This window comes from Ahaetulla prasina, chromosome 2 (assembly GCF_028640845.1).
Source record: "Ahaetulla prasina isolate Xishuangbanna chromosome 2, ASM2864084v1, whole genome shotgun sequence".
In the NCBI taxonomy this organism is placed as follows: domain Eukaryota; kingdom Metazoa; phylum Chordata; class Lepidosauria; order Squamata; family Colubridae; genus Ahaetulla; species Ahaetulla prasina.
This window is the reverse complement of record NC_080540.1, coordinates 88344651-88366541: the sequence shown is the minus strand read 5'-3', so window position 1 is coordinate 88366541 and position 21891 is coordinate 88344651. Positions and strand designations below refer to the sequence as shown.

The window sequence follows — 21891 nt, the reverse complement described above, 5'->3', positions numbered from 1 at the left end:
CCCCGAGAGTTCAGTCGGTCAAGGCGGATCAGAGCGAGCAATACGGACTTGAGCTTTCAGGAACAAGGGGGCAGCGCAAGGCTGGCTTGTTGGGAGGGGCGTGATGCAAGGAGCCCACTTCCCTCTCCTCCCTCCCGTTTATTCACTCAGAACGAGACTCGTTTCACGGGTGAGGTGCTTTCCTGCCTAAAGAGGTCCGTCGCATCACAATTCTGTCAATCACCCATTACCGTCCGTCGTACTGTAACTGGACTCTGCGCCCGGTACTGATCCGTAGCAACGCCCTTTTTTACACGGGGTTTCCGAGTCTGATTATCTAGAGTTTCAACCGTGCGGCGCACCTATCCTTGGCGGGCTATTTAGCCACGCCTCCGCGGCATCTTTCTCCTAATAATGAAGGTAGCGTCGTCTCGTTGGCCTTCGTCTGAATCTATTTCTTCTATCCCTGCCTTAATAGGCCTTTTGTCGGCACGTATTGGTTATGGCAGGCATCAATCCCGCTCCTCGTTCTCCTCCTCCCCTTAACGCTATTGGGCTATTTCCTTGCCATTCTGGAAGCTGTCCTTACCCCTTTTTTCTTGTAACCTATCGATCTCCGAGACGGGAACTTGGCCGAAAGCTGATTGGATGTAGGAATGCAATAGGGTTAGGCTGCGCGACGGGTATATTTACCCGGCGGCTGAGCACGCTGTTGCGTGAGGTGCTTCCCGTCTCTCGTCGTGCGTGTCTGCCTCGTTCGGAGTAAAACCTCCTCTCGTCCAGCTCCGCCTCGCCCTCAGGTTGGTTTAGCAGGGTAGGCCGGGTCACGTCCTTCATGGGGCTGCAAACGGCTCCGTCGTCACCATCACCATAGATGCGCAGGGCCCGAGCGGCGGCGGCGACCACAGCGGTTGCTGTGGTCCTCCTCCTCCTCTCCCCAGTTCCTCACTCCGGGTTCGGCCTCTCTCGGACTCCACGGTCTTTTTTCGGCTCCAGAGCTGGGCGGAGGAGGGAGATGCCGCAGGCTGCTTCTGGTGCGGGTGTGGGGGGAAAGGAAGGCATCGATCCTGTTCAACGGCCCTGCAGGCGGCTTACGGCCAGAGGGTTTCGAAGTCTGCCCGCCGGCGTTGGACTTGGCGAGTGGCGGAATGAGGAGGACATGGTGGGGTGGGGAGGGCCGGCAGTGAGCGAGCGACTGAGCTTCGCCTCGTCTCTCTTTCTGCTCCTTTGTAATGCGGGAAATAGGTGCCTGCGGTAGCGAATCGGCGGCGTTAGCAGGCCCGGCCTGCCAAGGGATGTGAAGGACGGGAAGGTCGGCCTAACGCACGCGCGTGGCCGGGAGGATCGTGCTTTTAGACTTGACCGGGGCTGGATGGGGTGGGGGAAAGGCCCACGACGACTCTTAAGCCCGCCCCGGAGACGGTGGTCACCGGTGCCAAATCTTCTCTGCCCCCCCTCCCCTCCTTGTGCCCTGAGGAGTGGGGGGGAAAGGTGGCCCCGCGCCCTGAATAGCTCAGTGAAGGAGGTGGTACCTGAGCGGCTCTGTAAAACGCCGCGGGCCTGCCAAGGGGAGGAAACGGGACGCTGAGGCTCTTCTCCTCCCGATTAAAAAAAGGACGAAAATCCGCGACGCTTTGCCGTCTTCGGCGGGTGTAGCGGCGGTAAAACGAAAGAGGCGTGAGAGAGGCCGGTCCTTTTTTTTTCTTTCTACCGTAGCAGAAATAGCTGCATGTAGAGGACAATGGAGTCCTTCAATTGCGAAGGGAAAAAAAGAAGCAGCAGCATTGGGTAAAGGGGGCAGCGCTACAAAGTAAACCAAGGTGGTGGCGGCGGCTTTATTGTGCGACTCTGGCGTCCAGCTCCGAGCTTTGTCTGTAGCCTCACCGAATTGACAATTTCATACCACCACCACCACCACCAGCAGCAGATCTAAGATGGAATATGTATATTTTTTTAAAAAAAAGAACCACGCGATTATGTTGAAGGGCTAAGAACCAAGTCCTTTCTTCCTCAGGCCTGTTTGTGTGCATAAAGGTATGCTCAAGAATGCACAAAATCTCTGCCTTTAAAATCACAGGCATGGATTTTGCCAATACCTTTGAGCCCTTCAACGTTTCACCTGTCAGGGAGTTCTACTCTTAACCCCAGGAGTCTGTTCATATGTATGTTCACTTGGCAATAGAAATCTGGGGTGAACATTGTAACTAATACGTAAACTTTAATATAATCTAATGCTGAATAGTGCAGGGTGTAGCCATGTTTCCAGTCAGTGCTATTTTTGTCCTATCTGCAGCATTACCTTTAGAAAGTGTAGCTGGATCTAAGTTTTATGTATATGACTCCTTTATGACTTCTTATTTGGAAGCCAAGAAAATTGTGGTTTGAATGTAGTATAAGTACACTGAATGTACTTCTATTAAGCTCAATGCCACAGTTTCTTTTGGACATGTCAGTTATGTTCCTTTAAGTTAAAGACCACAATGAAATATCCTAATGGGTATTTTGATCTTTGTGCTGGTGTTACATACTAGTGACACAAGTGATTCTTGGAGCCTGACATGGCAGTATTTACATACATCTTATTCCAAACAGTTATATCTAAATAGAGTTTTATTTTGAGTGCATATGAAAAATTGATTTTTTCGCCTTTCATGCTTTTTAATATTCCTCTTATAAGGATGGCTGTCGATTTGTGTCATATTTCCACAGAAAAAAGTTTTCTTATTAAGATTAAAAAGACTACTATGAGAAGGTTAAATTTTATATGAAATAGGCAGCAACAGGAAAAAAAATCTAGCTTGACTTCCTTTTGCTGGGTTTGGCAAAATATTTTTAGGGTTAGACTTGGTAATATGCATTCTGCAGCAAAAATCATTTTCCCTTTCTAACTTAAAATAAAGAAATAATTTGTATGAAGAGAACAGAAGAAAAGTTTCCATGCATCTGCTTGTGGTGTAATTACTTTGTAAGTACCCCATCTAGCTTTCCATTGAGAACAAATTTGAAAATGGTGCTCTTACTAAAATTACTCTTTTATTAACTTGCCACAAAAAATGTTAAAAACTTCCATTTCCAACTGGTTGAGGAATTGCTGTAAATTAACACACTTTTCCTTGATTTTTTAAAGATTGGGCCATATGTGATAGCTTCTTTATGAATGTAGAAAGTTGACCAAATTATAACGGAATTTATATCTCTCTTCTTGCTGGCAAAGAGTTTTACAGTGAATTTCTAAATATTCTTTTATTAGTTTTGTATATATAACCAAAAAAAAAGCCATGAGCAGGATATTTCTATGGAGACTAGTGTATAGTGAGAGAAGAGTTCATAGAGGAGGAACTGCCATTTTGTCAACCATGTTGAGTTTATTCTAGTGAGGATGAAAAGGAAAGTCTTTCCTTTTATGACATGTCTGTTTCTTTGATAGCAAAGTAGAAGGGAAGTATTAGGATAGTTTCTCCTACTCTGGGATAAAATTTGCACATTTTACTATTAGCAATTTTATTATTGAAACAGTTGGAAATTTCTGCTTCTAACCTAAGGATTCCATAGCAGATTTGCCTCACTGATGGTTTAATCCTATAGCTGTTGTTAATTCTTAAGATGTCAGAGTAAAAATTATCTTAATAATGCATTTTAAGAATATCTCCATTTGCCAAAAGGATCTTTCACAGTGATGGGGAATATATGATAACTCTTAGCACCTAGTGCTCAGTGGGAAAGACTACTACATGTTTGATATTTGAAGGCCAAAGTTCCCCAATCCATAGTTAAATATAGGGTGAATATTAAGTAGTGACATAAGAGGCTCAGTACACAATATATAATGGTTGAATAAAATCCAGAAAAATACTAGAGAAAATAAATGGATTGCCATCCATGTATAGGTACTGTTCTGATTATTTGAAAAGGCTAAAATTAATTGGTAATAGCTAAAATGAAAAAAAAGGTGATTAACTTTGGTATGGGATGTTAATATTAAGAAATACTTTTAATAAATATTAAACAAATTATAATAACGAACACATTGTTTTTGAAAATGCTAGTAATAGTTGCTGCTAGACCTTCTTGAATTAGATCACCAATGTTGCTGCCTAATCCATAGAAATCAGCATGCATTCTATCTAGTATGCCATAGGGTTTGGTGTTCTCTCCTATTCAAAAACTACACGAAGCTGCTGGATGAAATTCTCCATCGCCATTTCGTGAGGTATTATGCTGATGATACCCAATTATATCTTTCTCCTTCTGGGGAATCAAGTGATGTGCCCTAGTACCTGGTGGTTATAGGGAGCTAGATGTGGAACAACATACTTCAGCTGAGCCCTGGAAAGACTGACTGGCTCCAAGATTTCGGGGCCCTCCGATTCAGGAACTTTGCCATCTTTGTTACAGGATAGATTTGCACTGCCCCAAACAGACTTTATGCAGTCTTGGGATCCTCCTAGACTTTCAACTCTTACTCAAACAGCAGGTGGTAGTCATAGCTAGAAGGGCCTTTGCACAGCTTCATGTTGTGTACTGGTTGCTCCCATTCCTGGATTGGGAGGCTCTGCTTATGATCCACTCATGTTCTGATCAACTCTTGTACTGCAATGCACTCCACATATAGAGTATCTCAAAGCATCAATCTGGTGCTAAATGTGATGGTGTAGGCAATTATGTGTTCCCTTGGCAAAACCAAGGTGTTGGTTTGGCTTTTAAAGCTCTATATGACATGGGCCACACTGTTTGAAGGACCACTTCTCCCTGATTATCTCTGGCCATCTGATCAAGTCTAGCAAAAAAGGTATGTTGTGAGTCTACAAAAAATGCTACGCGTGATAAGACCCAGGTGGTGGGCCTTTTATGCCTTGTGGAACCTAATTCTCAAGGTGAGAGTGGCCCCATCGGACGTCCCTCAAAACATGATTGGATCAGTAAGCTACGGGGTCTCCAGGAAATGGCTGCATTGGTTTTTTTTATTTCTTTTTGTCACAACAGTATACACAAACAATTGTCATAGATAAAACAACATATCTTGAAGAATATATATATATATATATATATATATATATATATATATATATATATATATATATATATAAAAGTAAAAAAAATATGCATCAACTATATTAATTTGATATAATGAAGGGAACAATAGGACAGGAACGGTAGGCACTATTGTGCTCTTATGCATGCCCCTTATAGTCCTCTTAGGAATGGGGTGAGGTCAATAGTAGACAGTTTTTGGTTGAAGATTTTGGGATTTTTGAGTAGAGACTATGGAGTCAGGTAATGAGTTCCAAGCATTAACAACTCTGTTACAGAAGTCATATTTTCTGCAATCAAGTTTGAAGCGGTTGACATTTAGCTTGAATCTATTTTTTGCTCTTGTAATATTGTGATTGAAGCTGAAGTAGTCTTTTATAGGAAGGATATTGCAATAGATGATTTTGTGTGTTAAACACAGGTCATGTCGAAATCGACGGAGTTGTAAGTTTTCTAATCCCAGGATTTCAAGTCCATAACATCAAATCCTCTACTAGTTTGTAACACCAATTCTTTAATTCTTTATTTTTTAAAAAAATATTGTGTCTCGTTTTTATTATATGCTGCTCATAGTCACAGTTTGTGATATTGGCAGCTCTATAAATACGATTAAATAAGTGAGGTTATTAATGATAGTTATGCAAATTTTAGTTTTTATTTCTATGTCCTGCACTCCTTTTGAGTTCCCTACATGCAATTTAAAATTCTTATGCTGAGAAGGACTTAATCAATTTCTATCAATTTATATTGTCTTCCTATCTGAATCCAAGTTTCAGCATTTTTGGTCGCCATGATTAAAATGGAGTGCCTTAAAGAGTGACAACAGATGCTCCTAAATGTGATATTGTACAGATGGATAGATAATATAGTTGAAAGAAACTGAAGAAAATACATGTTCAGTTTAATTGAGTCTTCTATATTTTTCTCTTCTGCTGCTGGCAAATGTACTATATAGTATCCATCACATTCCTCCTTGCTGGATGGTCAAAATCTCTAAGCAGCTTATGAAAACTATTTCACAGTTTTAAAAATGTGACAACAGAAAAACAACAACAACAGATTGCATGCCAGACTGAAAAAAGTTCTATTAATCCCCTGGCTTGAAGAAGAAGAATATTTCAAATAAACTACTGTTGGGTATAATTCTTTTACCTGTAACATCTTACTGTAAGTTATTCCCATGCATTAGGTGACAGGAGTACCTGCAGATTATGTGTATGAAGCTGAATTCCCTGGAGTCTTCTGGAACATTTCACTCTAGATCGGGGGTGTCAAATTCAATTTCGTTGAGGGCATATCAGGGTTGTGTTTTACCTCGGGGAGCCTGGGTGGATGTGGCCAGGATGAGCATGGCCAGCATGATGTCACTTGTGTCAGGGGTGGTACCTGTGGTGGCCCGAGTGCTCTGCCAGCCAAAACGGGCTCCTGAGCTCCATTGTTGGCTGTGACGCTGCCAGCGAAAACAGAGCTTGGGGGTGGGGCATGTGCAGCCTTCACAAGCTCCGTTTTCGGCTGGGACTGCTTCCTGCAACTCTCTGCCAGTGAAAACGGAGCTCAAAAGGGCCTCTTGTGGCCCTTGCAAGCTCCATTTTTGCTGGAAGAGGCAGCGTGGGTAGATCCTTCGCTATTTCCAGGGCGCTGCTGCATCTCGTGGCCTGGATCTGGCCCCGGGGCCTTGAGATCTAAGCATCTCGTGGCCTGGATCTGGCCCCGGGGCCTTGAGTTTGACACCCCTGCTCTAGATGTAAAAGGCAGATCTATCCTTCCAGTTCCTAGATAGTTGGTGCCTAAGTATGGTCTTTTATAACTTTCCGGTTACATATATTGGAATTTCTGACTACAGTAGTCCTCTATTTACAACCATAATTGAGTCCAGAGTTATGATTATAAGTCATAGTGGCCCTTAATCGGACTGCCTAATTTTATGATTTTTTTTGTGCTGGTCGTTACAATGAGCAGCACAGTCATTAAAACAAATTTATGATATCCGTGTTTTTCATTGGAAATCAGAAGTAAACCCTGGAAACGAAACAAATGCTGAAGAATGCTGTAAACAGCTATGAATGTGAGCAGTTGCCAAGTGCCCAAAATGAGACCACAAGACTTGGGGGTTGGGGGACATGTGTGCCTGTTGAAACTCCACCTTTTTGGTGGTCCATCGTAACTTCAGGCAGTCACTAAGCAAGGTTGGTCTATATAGGATTTTCTTGCTGAAGGGAAATACAGAATCAGATTTTGTTGCTATGCCCATACATTACTGAAAAATGTGAAGGGGGTAAGGAAATAATGCTGAAATTTGGAGACAAGATTTGTGAAAGCAAATTGTTGTTAGTCACGAAGTTGTGTCCGACCCATCATGACCCCATGGCCAACGTTCCTCCAGGCCTTCCTGTCTTCTAACCATCCCCTGGAGTCCGACTGCTTCAGTGATTTCATCCAGCCACCTCATTCTCTGTCATCCCCTTATTTTTCCCTCAGTCTTTCCCAGCATTAGGCTTTTTTCCAGTGAGTCCTTCCTTCTCATTAGGTGGCCAAGGTATTTGAGTTTCATCTTCAGGATCTGGCCTTCCAAAGTCAGGATTAATCTCCTCTAGGACTGACTGGATTGATCACCTTGCAGTCCATGATTGAGTCTTCTCCAGCCCCATAGTTCAAAGGTCTCAATTCTTTGGCACTCAGCCTTCCTTATGGTCCAACTTTCACAGCCATACATTGCAACTGGGAAAGCCATAGCCTTGATTATACGCACTTTTGTTGGCAGGTTGAGGTATCTGCTTTTTAGTATGCTGTCTAGATTTGCCATAGCTTTCCACCCCAGGAGCAAGCATCTTTTAATTTCTTGGCTATAGTCCCCATGTGTGGTGATCTTGGAGCCCAGGAAAATAAAACCTGTCACTACCTCCATTTCTTCCCCATCTATTTGCCAGGAATTGAGAGGGCTGGATGCCATGATCTTAGTTTTCTTAATGTTGAGTTTCAAACCAACTTTTGCACTCTCCTCCTTCATCCGCATCAAGATGCTCTTTAGTTCCTCTTCACTTTCTGCCATTAGAGTGGTGGTATCTGCATATCTGAGGTTGTTGATATATACTGTCTGTTTTCATCTGTTGTGAAAGCATTGCATAGCTTCAATGTTTTGTCGCCTCAAGAAAGGACAATACTGTCTGCCATTTTTAGTAATACATAGTCTGTTTGTAAGTACAAATTCCAACTTCCGGAATTTGGGTTTAAGACAGAGTTAGGAATGGAACTCATTGTTAACCTGGGAACTTCCTATATATGGATTCTATTCTGAGAGGACATGCTATCAGTGTGCTAGTTTATATACTGGATATCTATCCTGTACAGGTTTAAATCCCCAAAATGGATTTTTATGAGCCATGGTGGCTCAGTAGTTAGAATCCAGTATTGCAGGCTAATTGCCTACAGCCAGGAGTTTGATCCTCCTAGCTCAAGGTTGATTCAGTCTTCCATCCTTCTGAGGTTTTTTTTTGTTTGCTTGTTTACATTTATATCCCGCCCTTCTCCGAAGACTCAGGGCAGCTTACAGTGTGTAAGGCAATAGTCTCATTCTATTTGTATATTTACAAAGTCAACTTATTGCCCCCCCAACAATCTGGGTCCTCATTTTACCTACCTTATAAAGGATGGAAGGCTGAGTCAACCTTGGACCTGGTGGGACTAGAACCTGCAGTAATTGCAGGCAGCTGTGTTTTAATAACAGGCTTCTTACAGCCTGAGCCCTGGTAAAATGAGGACCCAGATTGTGGGGGCAATATGCTGACATTTGTAAACTGTTCAGAGAATGTTATAAAGCACTACGGAGCAGTATATAAGCCTAAATGCTACTGTGATTTACATAAAAAAAGAAGCATTACTGATGGGGTCATCACTTACTAAGTTTTGAAGTTCTGCCACCAGGTTGAATTACAGTAGATGTGGTCCTCAGTGACCACTCAAACTTAAAATGGTGCTGAACAAGTGGCAGTTATCAACGGTCCTTATACTCCTGTTGATTGCAGCATACTTATAATTGCATAATTGGGATCCAGGCCCTTAGTACCCAGCTTCAAGTTACAATATCTGAATGTCCAGATTGCCATTTGTGACCTTTGTTGGCTTCCTACAAGCAAAATTAATGGGGAATCCAGCAGGAGGTTACCAATTGTGACACCCTCACTTAATGGTACACGGTGATTTGCTTAACAGCAGCCATGAACATTAGAATTTATGTTGCTAATCTGTGTGGTCATGTCATGTTGCACTTTATGACTACATCACTTAGTGATGGAAATTCTGGTCCAAATTATTTTTTTCTAAGTGAGTTTCTTTTTAGGGAGTTTCTTTTTACGGAACTCAAGAATACCATCAAGGACGTTCTTCTCATATTAACCTGATGCTAGACTTCACAATAATTCATTCTTGATATTACTGTAAAATTACAAGATGGGTTTTTTATCTTTTTTATATCAGAAACCAATTGCTAAGCAATTTCAGTTTACAATATCATATAACTTATTGTTTATTTCTGATCTCTACAGTATAATGGTATCTGTTCAAACTCAACTGTCATGCATTCAAGTGAGTTAGTAGGCATTTGTTAATCTGTTTAACTTCATTAAATACAGTATAATTATACAGTATAATTCATAACTAAAAGAATTCACAAATAATTTAGTATTTATTCTGGTCAGTGTTGCCTTGTATGGGTCTTTGATAATATATCTGGATTTCTTTGCTTACGCACAATAACAGACTACAGTAGGACAGTTCAGATATAGAAGCCAGATCAAGCACAGATCCAGATTTCAATTTGTCCTAGCCAAATCTGTCCTTGTAATATTGTTACAGAACCTGTATGTATCAACATGGATTGACATATTTTCTTTTTCTATAATAATAATTTTATATTGTTGCAGAAAAACATATGGATATGTAGTTCAACCAGGTTTCAAGAAGTATTTATGTTAAACTGTATTTTATATTGTATATTATTTTACTTTGGTTATTGAGCAAAAGAGTAAATCGGTAACAGTTTGAAATGCACTATCCAAAAACATTATTTCAGCCTAGCCAATCCTGTCATTGACTTTAGGATTGATGCCTCCAAGCAGTTAATCTAGAATTCATTCAGAATATTAATATGTTTCATCTATCATTTACCATTTTTTTCGGGCTATAAGATTTTATTTATTTATTTATTTATTCAAATTTTTATACCGCCCTATCTCCCGAAGGACCAGGGCGGTTCACAGCCAGACAAAAACATGCAAATAATACAGGTAAAAACAACAATTAAAAAACTTATTAATTAGGCCGAATTAAAAATATCACTAGAATAAAATAATATAAAACCCCATTAAAAACTAAATTTAAAAACTAAAACCCTAGGCTAGCCCTGCGCAAATAAATAGATGTGTCTTAAGCTCACGGCGGAGATGCTCCAAAGTATAGAATAGAATATAGAATATTTTTATTTATAGACCGCCCTTCTCCCGAAGGACTCAGGGCAGTGTACAGCCAAGAATAAAATGCAGAAAGAAAACAATACAAAACTAAAAACAACCCTTAAAAAACCTATTTGATATGGCTACTTATAGATAAAATATTACCCTCTAAAATTTACAAAAAATTTAAAACTCATAAAATCAATTTGATAATTTAAAATTTAAGCGAGTCCAGCAAGACGAAATAAGAAGGTTTTAAGTTCGCGGCGGAAGGTCCTAAGGTCAGGTATTTGTCGGAGTCCAGGGGGAAGCTCGTTCCATAGGGTAGGAGCCCCCCACAGAGAAGGCCCTCCCCCTGGGGGCCGCCAGCCGACATTGCTTGGCTGACGGCACCCTGAGGAGCCCCTCTTTGTGAGAGCGCACCGGTCGTTGGGAGATAGACGTTGGCAGTAGACGGTCCCGTAGGTATCCTGTAGGTATAAGACACACCTAGCTTTTGGGGAGGAAAACAATGGAAAAAAATCTGCCTTTGCTTCCCAGCAATTTACGTCCTTGTAGCAAACAGCAAACAGCCTGGACAGCTTCAGCACAGCCTGATTTAGCACAAGCAGCTGATTGGCGGTTGGATTGGCCTCCCGGAATACAGCCTATCAGCTGTTCCAGGCTGCGGGGATTGCCACCACCCGTTGCTGCTACCATTCATCACTGCCTCCATGTGCCCCATTTTTGGCCTCTGTGTCCTGTTTTTGGCCTGTTCCAGGCGGCGGGAATCGCCACCTGGAACGGGCCAAAAATGGGGTGCATAGAGGCCGAAAATGGGGCAAGCAGAGGTAGCGATAGGCAGCAGCAATGGGTGGTGACGGGTGGTGGCAATCCCTGCAGCCTAGAACAGCTGATAGGTGGTATTCCAGGAGGTCAGTCCAACCGCCAATCAGCTGCTGGTGCTAAATCAGGCTGTGCTGAAGCTGACCAGGCTGTTTGCTGTTTGCTGCAAGGAGGTAAATTGCTGGGAGGCAGAGGCTGAAGGGTGGGGACTGGTGGATGGGCAGAGCTTCAGCAACAATGAAAAACACAATTAAAAATATTAACCATACAACGTAAAATGCAGGAGAGTATTTTCCAACAGCTTACAAACAATACAGCCATCTTATCAACTTCATACCACCACTAGATCCCCAGGCTAGAATTATCTCTTCAAGCTCTTCCGAATGGCCAATGGGTCAGGCCAGTCTAAACTCGGGGGGAGTGATGTTCCAGAAAGCAGGCGCCGCAGTAGAAAAGGCTCTTGTTCCGAGTCCCATCTGATGAAATTCCCTAATAGTCAGTATCCATAGTATATCTCTTCTGCTGAACCTGATTGTATTGTTAGACAAAGGGACATTTGAAAGTAGTTTCCCCGCCGACTCACCAATCATAATGTTCACTAAATCTACAGCAGCCGGTAGAATGAGTTGCTCAGCAATAGTATGGGGCTTTTTACACTTAGCAACTCTATATGCAACTTTGTATGATGCTAGCAAAGCATTATTTGGTATTGACATATGTTTATAAATGCTGCCTTTTTGTTGTTTTAATTCCATTAACTTTCTTTTAAAAAAGTTGTGAGGTTTACCAACAAAGTTAGAATGGTTGGTTTCTAAATGTCGTTTTAACTTACTTGGAAGCATACATTCCGGTGCCAAAACTTTCATGCACAATACACACTGTGGTCTCTCTTTATCATTTTCGCTTATTGATGTAAAGCCAAAATCCAAGTAACTGTCGTCATATTTACGACGCCGCTTCTCGGAACCCTTGCCACTAGTTTGTGGAACTTCGTCTATAGATTTAGCACTATCTTGATTATTCAAGTTTAATAAGAATTTGTCCATTTTAGGGTGATCAGAAAAATAGCTTTTGAAAAGTAACTTAACCACCACACTATTAAGTTAGCCCAACAAACAAAAACATATGCGAGCACTGAGAAGGTGATAACAAACGAATAGAAATCTGACTTGTAACTGCGCATGCGCACTAGACGTTTCAGAAATGGCGCATCAGCATTAGACCCAGCGGGCGCAGATATTAATTGAATATTTCGCGGCGCCCTTATGACGATAGCGCGGCTCCCTCACACTTTGGGAATCACTGGGCTAACCTATTATGGTAGTAGTAAATATTTTCAAACTCATGAACAGTTTTACATCTGATATCTGATATGTTAGGCCTGACAATATTAATTTCTGAAGTACCGTATTTTTCGGAGTATAAGACGCACCCTTTCCCCCCCTAAAAGTGGGTGAAAATTTGGGTACATCTTATGCACTGAATGTAGCCCCCACCCACCCACTATCCCCCACCCTATGGCTGCTGTCTCCCAGCAATTTACCTCCTTGCAGCAAGCAGCAAGAAGAAACAGCCCATTTCAGCTTCAGCACAGCCTAATTAGCACAAGTCCTTTACATCAGCCTCCAAACTCTCAGCTGTTTCAGGCTGCAGGGATTGCCATTGCCTATTGCTGCACTGGCCTCTGCTGCTTGCTGCAAGGAGGTAAATTTCTGGGAGCAGATTTTTTTTTCTTGTGCTAATCAAGCTATGCTAAAAACGAAAGTGAAATTAAAGCAGGCTGTTTGCTGCAACAAGGTAAAATTGCTCAGAGACAGATTTCTTTTTCTTGTTTTCCTCACCAAAAAGGTAGGTGTGTCTTATAGTCCGGAGCATATTATACTCTGAAAAATACGGTAGATAGTGTTTGACTAGTTGTATCAGATACCAGTTTATCTAAACCATATTTCAAAAAGTAAGCCTGATTACTTAGTTTATGATTTAATCAGTAGGCATTAACAATGAATATTTTACAAGTTCGGGAAAATTCAGACAGAATTTTGCTGGAAATGTATTTGTAAAAAACTATTATTTAAATTATAGCAACCCAATTCCAATGGACTTTGGGCGACATACAGTCCCTTCCTCCAGAATTCATGAAAACAGCTAAAGCATTTTGTTGGTAAAACAGTCCTGCACATATAGCTGTAGAAAATAGTAAAGGCCAGCAAAGTGGTCAGATATCTGATAAATGCTGTTTCACTACCTAGGCAAGATAACATTGATAAAAATACTGATAAAAATGAAGCATCTTCAGGTCTTTTCATAGGGTCCTATTTTGTGTGATTTATAGAAGGGAGAAGAAAGTATTTTGCTGGACTTTTCCAGAAGAAAAGAAATTGATTAAGAATTGATCTGTTATTGCTTCTCTCAGTGTAGATGAGATAACAGGAGACCATTTGACACTTTCGTGCATATTCTGATGAGTGTATTGGAAGAACCTGAATGTGTGATAACTTTTTCCTTTCATATGAGATCTTTCTGGAAGCTAGACATAACTCCTATATTTCGGGCTGAATATGCAAAGCCAGTATATAGACTGAGCTTTCTCATGTGCTTAAGGACCCTAAGAAAATTAAATTCTTTTATATCCCTGAATAGTGCTTAAGTTTTAGGATAATTTAATAAAATATGAAATAAATAATACATTAACTTAGCCAAATTTAACTTGCAAGACTTTAGATGTGTTCAAATTTTTATGAAGATTTTGGCCTTCAGTTTTCAGTTGACCAAAGAAATGGTGATGGAGAAGCCAAGTCCCCTGCTGGTTGGGCGGGAGTTTGTGAGACAGTATTATACTCTGCTGAATCAAGCACCAGATTATCTGCACAGGTACGGTTTTCAACTTACCTTTGAAAGATTTTCTAACCATAAATTAACCTGTTCTTCTGTTTGATATTTGCATATGTCATAAACCTTGTTCTTCATTCCTTTTTGTTACACCAGCTTCTTACAATTTGCTTTTAGCAATTTGCTTGCTACATTAAAGAACAACCACCACCCCTTAAAATTTTGTATTATGCAAGAAGATACCTTAGATACTTTTTCTGTGCCACTTTCAAATAACAAATTTGGTAATTCTTTGATGCAGATTTTAAAAGGAACATGAATTGCCCCACTCCTTTCTACAACAGTTAATCCTAGTCTTATAGCCACAATTGTGGCCAAAATGGCAGTTGTTGAGTAAAGCAGTCGTTCAGCGAGACGCCATGTGGCTGCTTTGCTCAAAGACCACAGTCTTGGTACACTTCTGATTGTGATCGTTGAGAGAGAATCACTGGTTGTGATACTTAAGAGCGCATTATGGGTGTTAAGCAGATGAGTCCCAGATAAGGAATGCAGGGGTGTTTCAGTGGGATGGGGAAAGCCCTAGGAGGCTTGGCATTCAGCCGGATCCTAAAGGGAGGCAGACAAGCAACAAAAAGCTTTCCTGAACAATTCCTGGCTTTAGCCATGTGTAGTAAATGGCTGCAGGAGGCAGATGAGCAATGAAAAGGGTATGAAAAGAAGGTAGCAAAGGGAATGAGGCACTTCTGCTTTGGCCACTGCATCTGGCTGCAAAAGTTTGGTGAAGAACTAGGACAGAAGGTAGCTAGGTGGTTTAGTTTGCTGCCCTGCAAGGTAGCGTAGCAGGGGCAAAAGAACATAGATGGGAGAAAGTCAGGTGAGTGGAGGAAAGTAGCTGCCTCCCCTGCATTCTTAAGTGTAGGCAGGATAAGTGCTCAAATTTTATCATATGACCAGACCAGGGAATCACTGCAACAATTGTAACTTTGGGCATGGGTCATAAATCCCTTTGTTCAGTACTGTGATTCTGAATGGTTATAAGTAGAGGATCTCTTCTATTAGGAAAGATACTACATTGTATTTTAGAGATACTGTTCTATGAATTAAGATGCCTTTTTAAAAACTCTATATTCTAGAATTCCCCTCAGCCAACCAAGGTAAAAATGGGGAGAAATTGTTTTGATATTTGAATACTAACCAGCCTAATTTGCATTTTTGTAACTAATATGCAGGTCAGAAGGAAGATATCATTCAGGTTTTTTTTAATCTCTATCTTTTTGATAACACTGGATGAAAAATACATTAGGAGAAATTCATAAATAATACCAGTAGAAAAGAATATATGTAGCTCATGGTTGAACTGTGGAGTCTTTGCTCTGAGCTTGGCTGTTTGCTTGCAAGCTTTTTGCTACCAGATTTCTGTTACTTCTTCATTGGTAGAAAGGAGAGGGATTTGCTCTCTGTTTATACACTGTAGGTTGCTCTTTCAGTGTTGGTGGGATGCTACTTTCTCCTTGGTAGCTTCTTGAGTAGACTGTTGTTTACTGCTTGATTGTATGTCTTAAATAATAATTGCATATGTTAGGAAATACATATGTAGTCATGTAATTCATCTACATTTCTTCATGTTTGGATATAAACAATTATTTTGGGGGGCATTTTCAGTAGTTTATTTAGAATTCAAGTTATCAGGTACCTGGATGAAGCAAACATGCAGCTTCATATTTTACGTTTGGCTGTATTTTGACAGAGCAAAAGTTGAAATAGGTGTTCTAGTCTAGTGGAACAAAACTCAAAAGTGATGTAAGTATTCAGACAGTATGAAACAATGGGAATTTTGAGCAAATCACAAAATAGGTGAAATGGCAGACCATGCTACTCAATTAACCTAATTATATGTTCAAAGATAATTTTTGAAAATATTAGAATAATTCCCTATTTTTAAAAAATGAGAGAAATGTACGGTAATACTGTTCTCACTTGATGGAAAATCAGTTAATTAAAATTAGAATCTGTTACCAGAGTCCCTGTTTTTTTTCTCCCCAATTCTTTAAATAAACGTTGAGGTACAAAGCCAACATATTAATAGGACAAACAAAGCAAATCCCAATATAACATTTATTTCAATTAGGGACTTTCTCAGTCTGAAGATTTCCCTTCCTATGAAATACGTATACATGTATTTATTTATTTTAAATTCATCATTTTATGGGCACTCCCCCCCCCCATTTCAGCAACATTAAATTACGGATTTTTGGCTCAGAATTCTACTTTATCGCCTTGGCACAAGCCAAGGGAAAATAAGCAAGGTTGTTCTGTGCTGATTGTTTAGACTGCAAGTAGTTGTTGTATTAAAAAAAAAGAATTTTGGGTTCTAGTGCCTCTTAATTACATGAATTCATTATAACATACAGCAGTAAGATAAAAAGCTTGCAAATAATGCATAACTAAAAACCAGGAAACAAGCCCAAACTAACCATTTGCATTATTTCCAACTACAATTCCCACAAACTACCAGTATTTTCTAGTAGCTCTGCTGGAGTTGATGGAATTTGTAAGTTACTATATTTTAAATTGTATAAATAGGATTCAGACAAATTTTCTGCAAAAGAGCTGGAAGCTTTAGATACTAAACAACTTAAATGAGAGCAATTAACTGAACATACTTAGAAGAGATACTGGAGGTTAATGACTTAAATCTTGATTTCCCCCAATTTTTAATCTCTAATTTTTTTTTTATTGTGACAAGCCTGAAATAATATCAAAATTCCTTCTGCTTTCATTTTGTTATTGTGCAGGTCATGGGAGGTGAAAGATTGAGCCTTACCAATAACTATTGCAGAAATCGGTTTGGTAAATTGTTGTTTATTTAGAGCCTATATCTCTTGCTTAATGCAAAATTGTACATAAAACGTTGAGAAAATGCACCTGGTACATTGAAATTGTATGTAAATACAGTGTTTATAAATTGTTGTCTCACAGATTTTATGGAAAGAATTCTTCATATGTTCATGGTGGCTTGGATTCCAATGGAAAACCAGCGGATGCCGTTCATGGACAATCTGTAAGCATTTGTAAAGCCATTATGTAAGATGTCTAGAAAATAATAGCAGTTCAAATTTGGAAATTGATTTTTAGACTGGGATGTGGTAATCAGGACTTCCTATTTGACTGCCAGCCAATAACAAGATGATATTATTCTACTTTCTTAGGCTTTAAGCATCAGTATAATCCCTGAGTGTCTCTTGGTTTTTGCTATGTTACTTTAGTCAGATACTGTATACTTTTCAGGGATTTTATTTTATTTATTTATTTTTCATATTTTTATACCGCCCTATCTCCCTAGGGACTCAGGGCGGTTAACAACCAGTTAAAAATATACATATAAATACAAATAAAAACATCCATTAAAAAACTTACTATAATTGGCCAAATAATTAAAATGATGATAATAAAAATAATAAAATCTCCATTAAAACCAATTCGAATTTAAAATCTAGTCCAGTCCTGCGCAAATAAATAGATGTGTCTTAAGCTCGCGGCGAAAGGTTCGGAGGTCAGGAAGTTGGCGAAGTCCTGGGGGAAGCTCGTTCCAGAGGGTGGGAGCCCCCACAGAGAAGGCCCTTCCCCTGGGTGTCGCCAGCCGGCACTGTCTGGCCGACGGCACCCTGAGGAGTCCCTCTCTGTGAGAGCGCACGGGTCGGTGAGAGGTATCCGGTAGCAGCAGGCGGTCCCGTAAGTATCCCGGCCCTATGCCATGGAGCGCTTTGAAGATAGTCACCAAAACCTTGAAGCGCACCCGGAAGACCACAGGTAGCCAGTGCAGTCTGCGCAGGAGAGGTGTCACATGGGAGCCACGAGGGGCTCCCTCTATCACCCGCGCAGCCGCATTCTGAACTAACTGGAGCCTCCGGGTGCTCCTCAAGGGGAGCCCCATGTAGAGAGCATTGCAGTAGTCCAGACGAGACGTCACGAGAGCGTGAGTGACTGTGCATAGGGCATCCCGGTCTAGAAAGGGGCGCAACTGGCGAACCAGGCGAACCTGGTAAAAAGCCCTCCTGGAGACGGCCGCCAGATGATCTTCCAAGGACAGCCGTTCATCCAGGAGGACGCCCAAGTTGCGCACCCTCTCCATCGGGGCCAATGACTCGCCCCCAACAGTCAGCCGCGGCTGCAGCTGACTGTACCGGGATGCCGGCATCCACAGCCACTCTGTCTTGGAGGGATTGAGCTTGAGCCTGTTTCTCCCCATCCAGACCCGTACGGCCTCCAGACACCGGGACAACACTTCGATAGCTTCGTTGGGGTGGTCCGGTGTGGAAAAGTACAGCTGGGTATCATCAGCGTACAGCTGGTACCTCACACCGAAACCACTGATGATCTCACCCAGCGGTATAGATGTTCAACAGAAGGGCGAGAGAATCGACCCCTGCGGCACCCCACAAGTGAGGCGCCTCGGGGCCGACCTCTGCCCCCCTGTCAACACCGTCTGCGACCGATCGGAGAGATAGGAGGAGAACCACCGAAAAACGGTGCCTCCCACCCCCAATCCCTCCAACCGGTGCAGCAGGATACCATGGTCGATGGTATCAAAAGCCGCTGAGAGGTCTAATAGGACCAAGGCAGAGGAATAACCCCTATCCCTGGCCCTCCAGAGATCATCCACCAACGCGACCAAAGCCGTCTCAGTGCTGTATCCGGGCCGGAAGCCGGACTGGAACGGGTCTAGATAGACAGTTTCATCCAGGTACTATACTTTATATAGTATACATATAAACTATATACTTTATATACTATACATCCAGGTATTATACTTTACCCTGCTGTAGAGAATGAATTTTGGATATAGTGGCACAAATTTCTAATTTAAATAGGAAAGTTAATCAAGCTATATATTTTTAAAAAGAGGATTAGGTTAACAAAGGAATACATTTGATATCTTCCTTTTTAAAAAAAAATACTATGTTCATACTTGAACCTAAAATGGATAAAAATTTCTGTTCAGTTTTGTTTAGTCCATATATGGAACACAGTATGGCAGAAGTAGTAGTTGGGAGGGAATAAGAGCAGGAAAAAGGCTTAGAATCTTCCTTGAAAACTATGTAATTCTTGCTAGTGGTTGAAAGAAGGAGAGAGAAGCAGTGAAGGTGTTGGAAGCTTATTTCTTAGTGCAGAGATCATTACATTAAAGAGTAGGTACCCAGGACAGGCACAAGTAGTGATGTCTAAGGTGGGGGAAACAGCAGAAGATGCTGAGAAAATGTGTAGGATAAGAAGAGAGTGAGGGTGATCTAGATTTTTATTTTCGGTTTCGTGCTTTCTGAGATTTCTGTTGATTTTATTTCATGTGAAACCTGGAATAGTCAAAATGTACTGCATTTTTTTTTACTGGGTTTCTGCCAATCTAAATGGATTATCAGAATTTCCAGAACTCAATGATTTGTTTTGGATTTGGATCCTGTTATGTACACGTCCCTACTTTCATTATTATTATTATCCCAATGTATTTTTCCTTCTCTCCATTCTTTAGGATATCCACAAGAAGGTGTTGTCACTGAATTTTAAGGATTGCCGCACAAAGATCCGCCACGTGGATGCTCATGCCACTATTAACGATGGTGTTGTTGTGCAGGTCATGGGTGAGCTGTCTAATAACACTCAGCCGATGCGGAGATTCATGCAAACTTTTGTCCTTGCCCCTGAGGTATGTAAATACAGGGAAATCCTTGTCTATATTTTTGTATTTTAGATATTGCTGGATGGTTTGTAAGACTTTTTTTTGCCATAAAAATCTCTCTAACAAGTTGTAGATAAGAAATCTCACTATCTGTGTTGTGTCTTGCCCGCCCTCAGAGCAGCCGGGGCCTTCTTACCTGCTCCCGAACACTGAGGAATGTATGCCTCCCGGTCCCAGTCCTGGCTCCATGCCCACACAAACTGCAGAAGAAGGAGAATCTCCCTGCCCCAGCCCTGACTCCATGCCCAGGCAAACGGAGCAGCTAGACCCCTCCCCCTCCTCCACAGCATGTGAGCCTGAGGAGGGTTTATTCCCAACAGCTGATTGGAGTAATCCTCGCATCAGAAGATTGGATAGGCGGAGGCAACAGAGGGAAGGGAGGGGCAGGCCTTAATGAGTGCTGAGTCATGGAGCCACACCCCATGGCCTATATAAAGGATCTACTTTCTGGCAGTCTCTGAGTCAGGCAAAAGTCGAACTTATCTTGCTGAAGTCACTTACTGGTCTCCTGCCTGCTCTGAGGACTTTGCTAGGACTTTGGGCAGAGCTGCAGAGGCAAGCCTGATTCGGATTTCCCTGACCCAGCCGTCAGCGGAGGAGTGGGACACAACAATCTGGCTTTTACTGACTAAAACAAACCTACATTCTTGCCAGGACATCGTTTGCATTGTTTGCAAAAAGGGAAGGAAATTAATTAAATATAGTTTATTCCACTATTCACTGTATGAATTCATACTTGAAAAATCCTTGAAAAGTCTTGCATTTTTTCATCTGAATATCAATTCACATATTAGCTATTGTTTTTTATATTTCTAATACCTCTTTCTGAGTATTTTATCAATTCATTGAATTCTAATGTTCTTAATCTTCTCTTTTTATTTAGATATTCTTTATAGGTGTGTTTTGCACTTGATATCCATTTTAGTTCCCCCCCCCCAGTCATTTCTTGAAACAGACTATATTGCTGGCATTTTCAAGTTTCATTTTCAAGTAATTTTAAAATTTGTTTTCCCATCTTTAAGAAACATTCTCTCAAGATATTTAAATTCATCTGTTTTTACTTTTAACATGCATGTATAACTTGTAGTTACCCTTTTTATTCAGAAACACATGAAACAAAGGAATATCACATACCCTAATTCCAATCTTGTCATTGGGGGTTGTCTGGTTGCAATTTGCAGCTGGAGACAAATTGAGAAAGAAATTATCCAGCCAGTTCCTTTTGCCATATTTTAGATAAGAATTACTATACCTCTAAGCTCCAAAGACTGCTGGAGTTACTTTGCTCACTATTCTGATACTCTTTCCCCATCCTTCCTGCTGCACTCCTTTACATGCCAATTCCACATATCTGACTCATTCATCTTGCATGCTAAGTCCCCCAAATACTAGGTTTAACTCCTTAGAGAATTGAAGTGCATATAACCTTCTAAGACCAACATTGGAAAGCTCAGTTTTTATCTACTATCAGGAAAAAGTTCCTTTACCTTTAAGTTACCTTTAAAGTTCCACTACTGGGAAGCTGGTGATCTTAGTGACAGCATTCTTTGCATGGCCAGGTATAGGTGAATTATTTGCGCTTATATAAAGTTGCTGAATTACTTCATAAACATATTTTAACATTTTTTCTAGTTAACATCATCCTAACTAGGACACCCCTCCCTTTTATGTACTATTCTTTCTTGCAGGAATTTTAAAATGCATTTTAATTCATCCATAGACTTTTTCACTTTATCCCACAAAACATCCTTTTTGTATTTCCCATTGTTATGAAGCTTCCTATATTTTTATAGCACTCTGTAATATAATTAGTTTTGGTCTTCCAAATAGCTTCCACACATCTTTTTTCCTTTAGTCTATTTCAATTCTGTTGAGAGATAAATCTGTCATCTAATGCTTTTTTCATGTAACACTCATATTAGCTCTTCCTCTAGTCCTCTTTCTTTCACTTTGTTTCTTTTTTAACTTCATGTTCTTCCATGTTCAAGTTTCTCAAGATTATTCCTGGCACACTACAAAATATGTCACATTTGGAACATTTCCATA

General features: G+C 40.9%; 1 protein-coding gene across 1 annotated transcript in view; it reads left to right on the top strand.

The window, feature by feature from the left end:
* Window positions 1–637: 637 nt before the first annotated feature.
* Window positions 638–21891, top strand: part of G3BP1 (G3BP stress granule assembly factor 1) — a 36531-nt gene continuing 15277 nt past the window's right edge. Inside the window, exons 1-4 of the mRNA XM_058165658.1 lie at window positions 638–779; window positions 14040–14153; window positions 17091–17172; window positions 19639–19812. Coding sequence (XP_058021641.1) covers window positions 14059–14153; window positions 17091–17172; window positions 19639–19812 — 351 coding nt within the window. The 5' untranslated portion in view covers window positions 638–779; window positions 14040–14058. The remainder of the gene's footprint in view (window positions 780–14039; window positions 14154–17090; window positions 17173–19638; window positions 19813–21891) is intronic.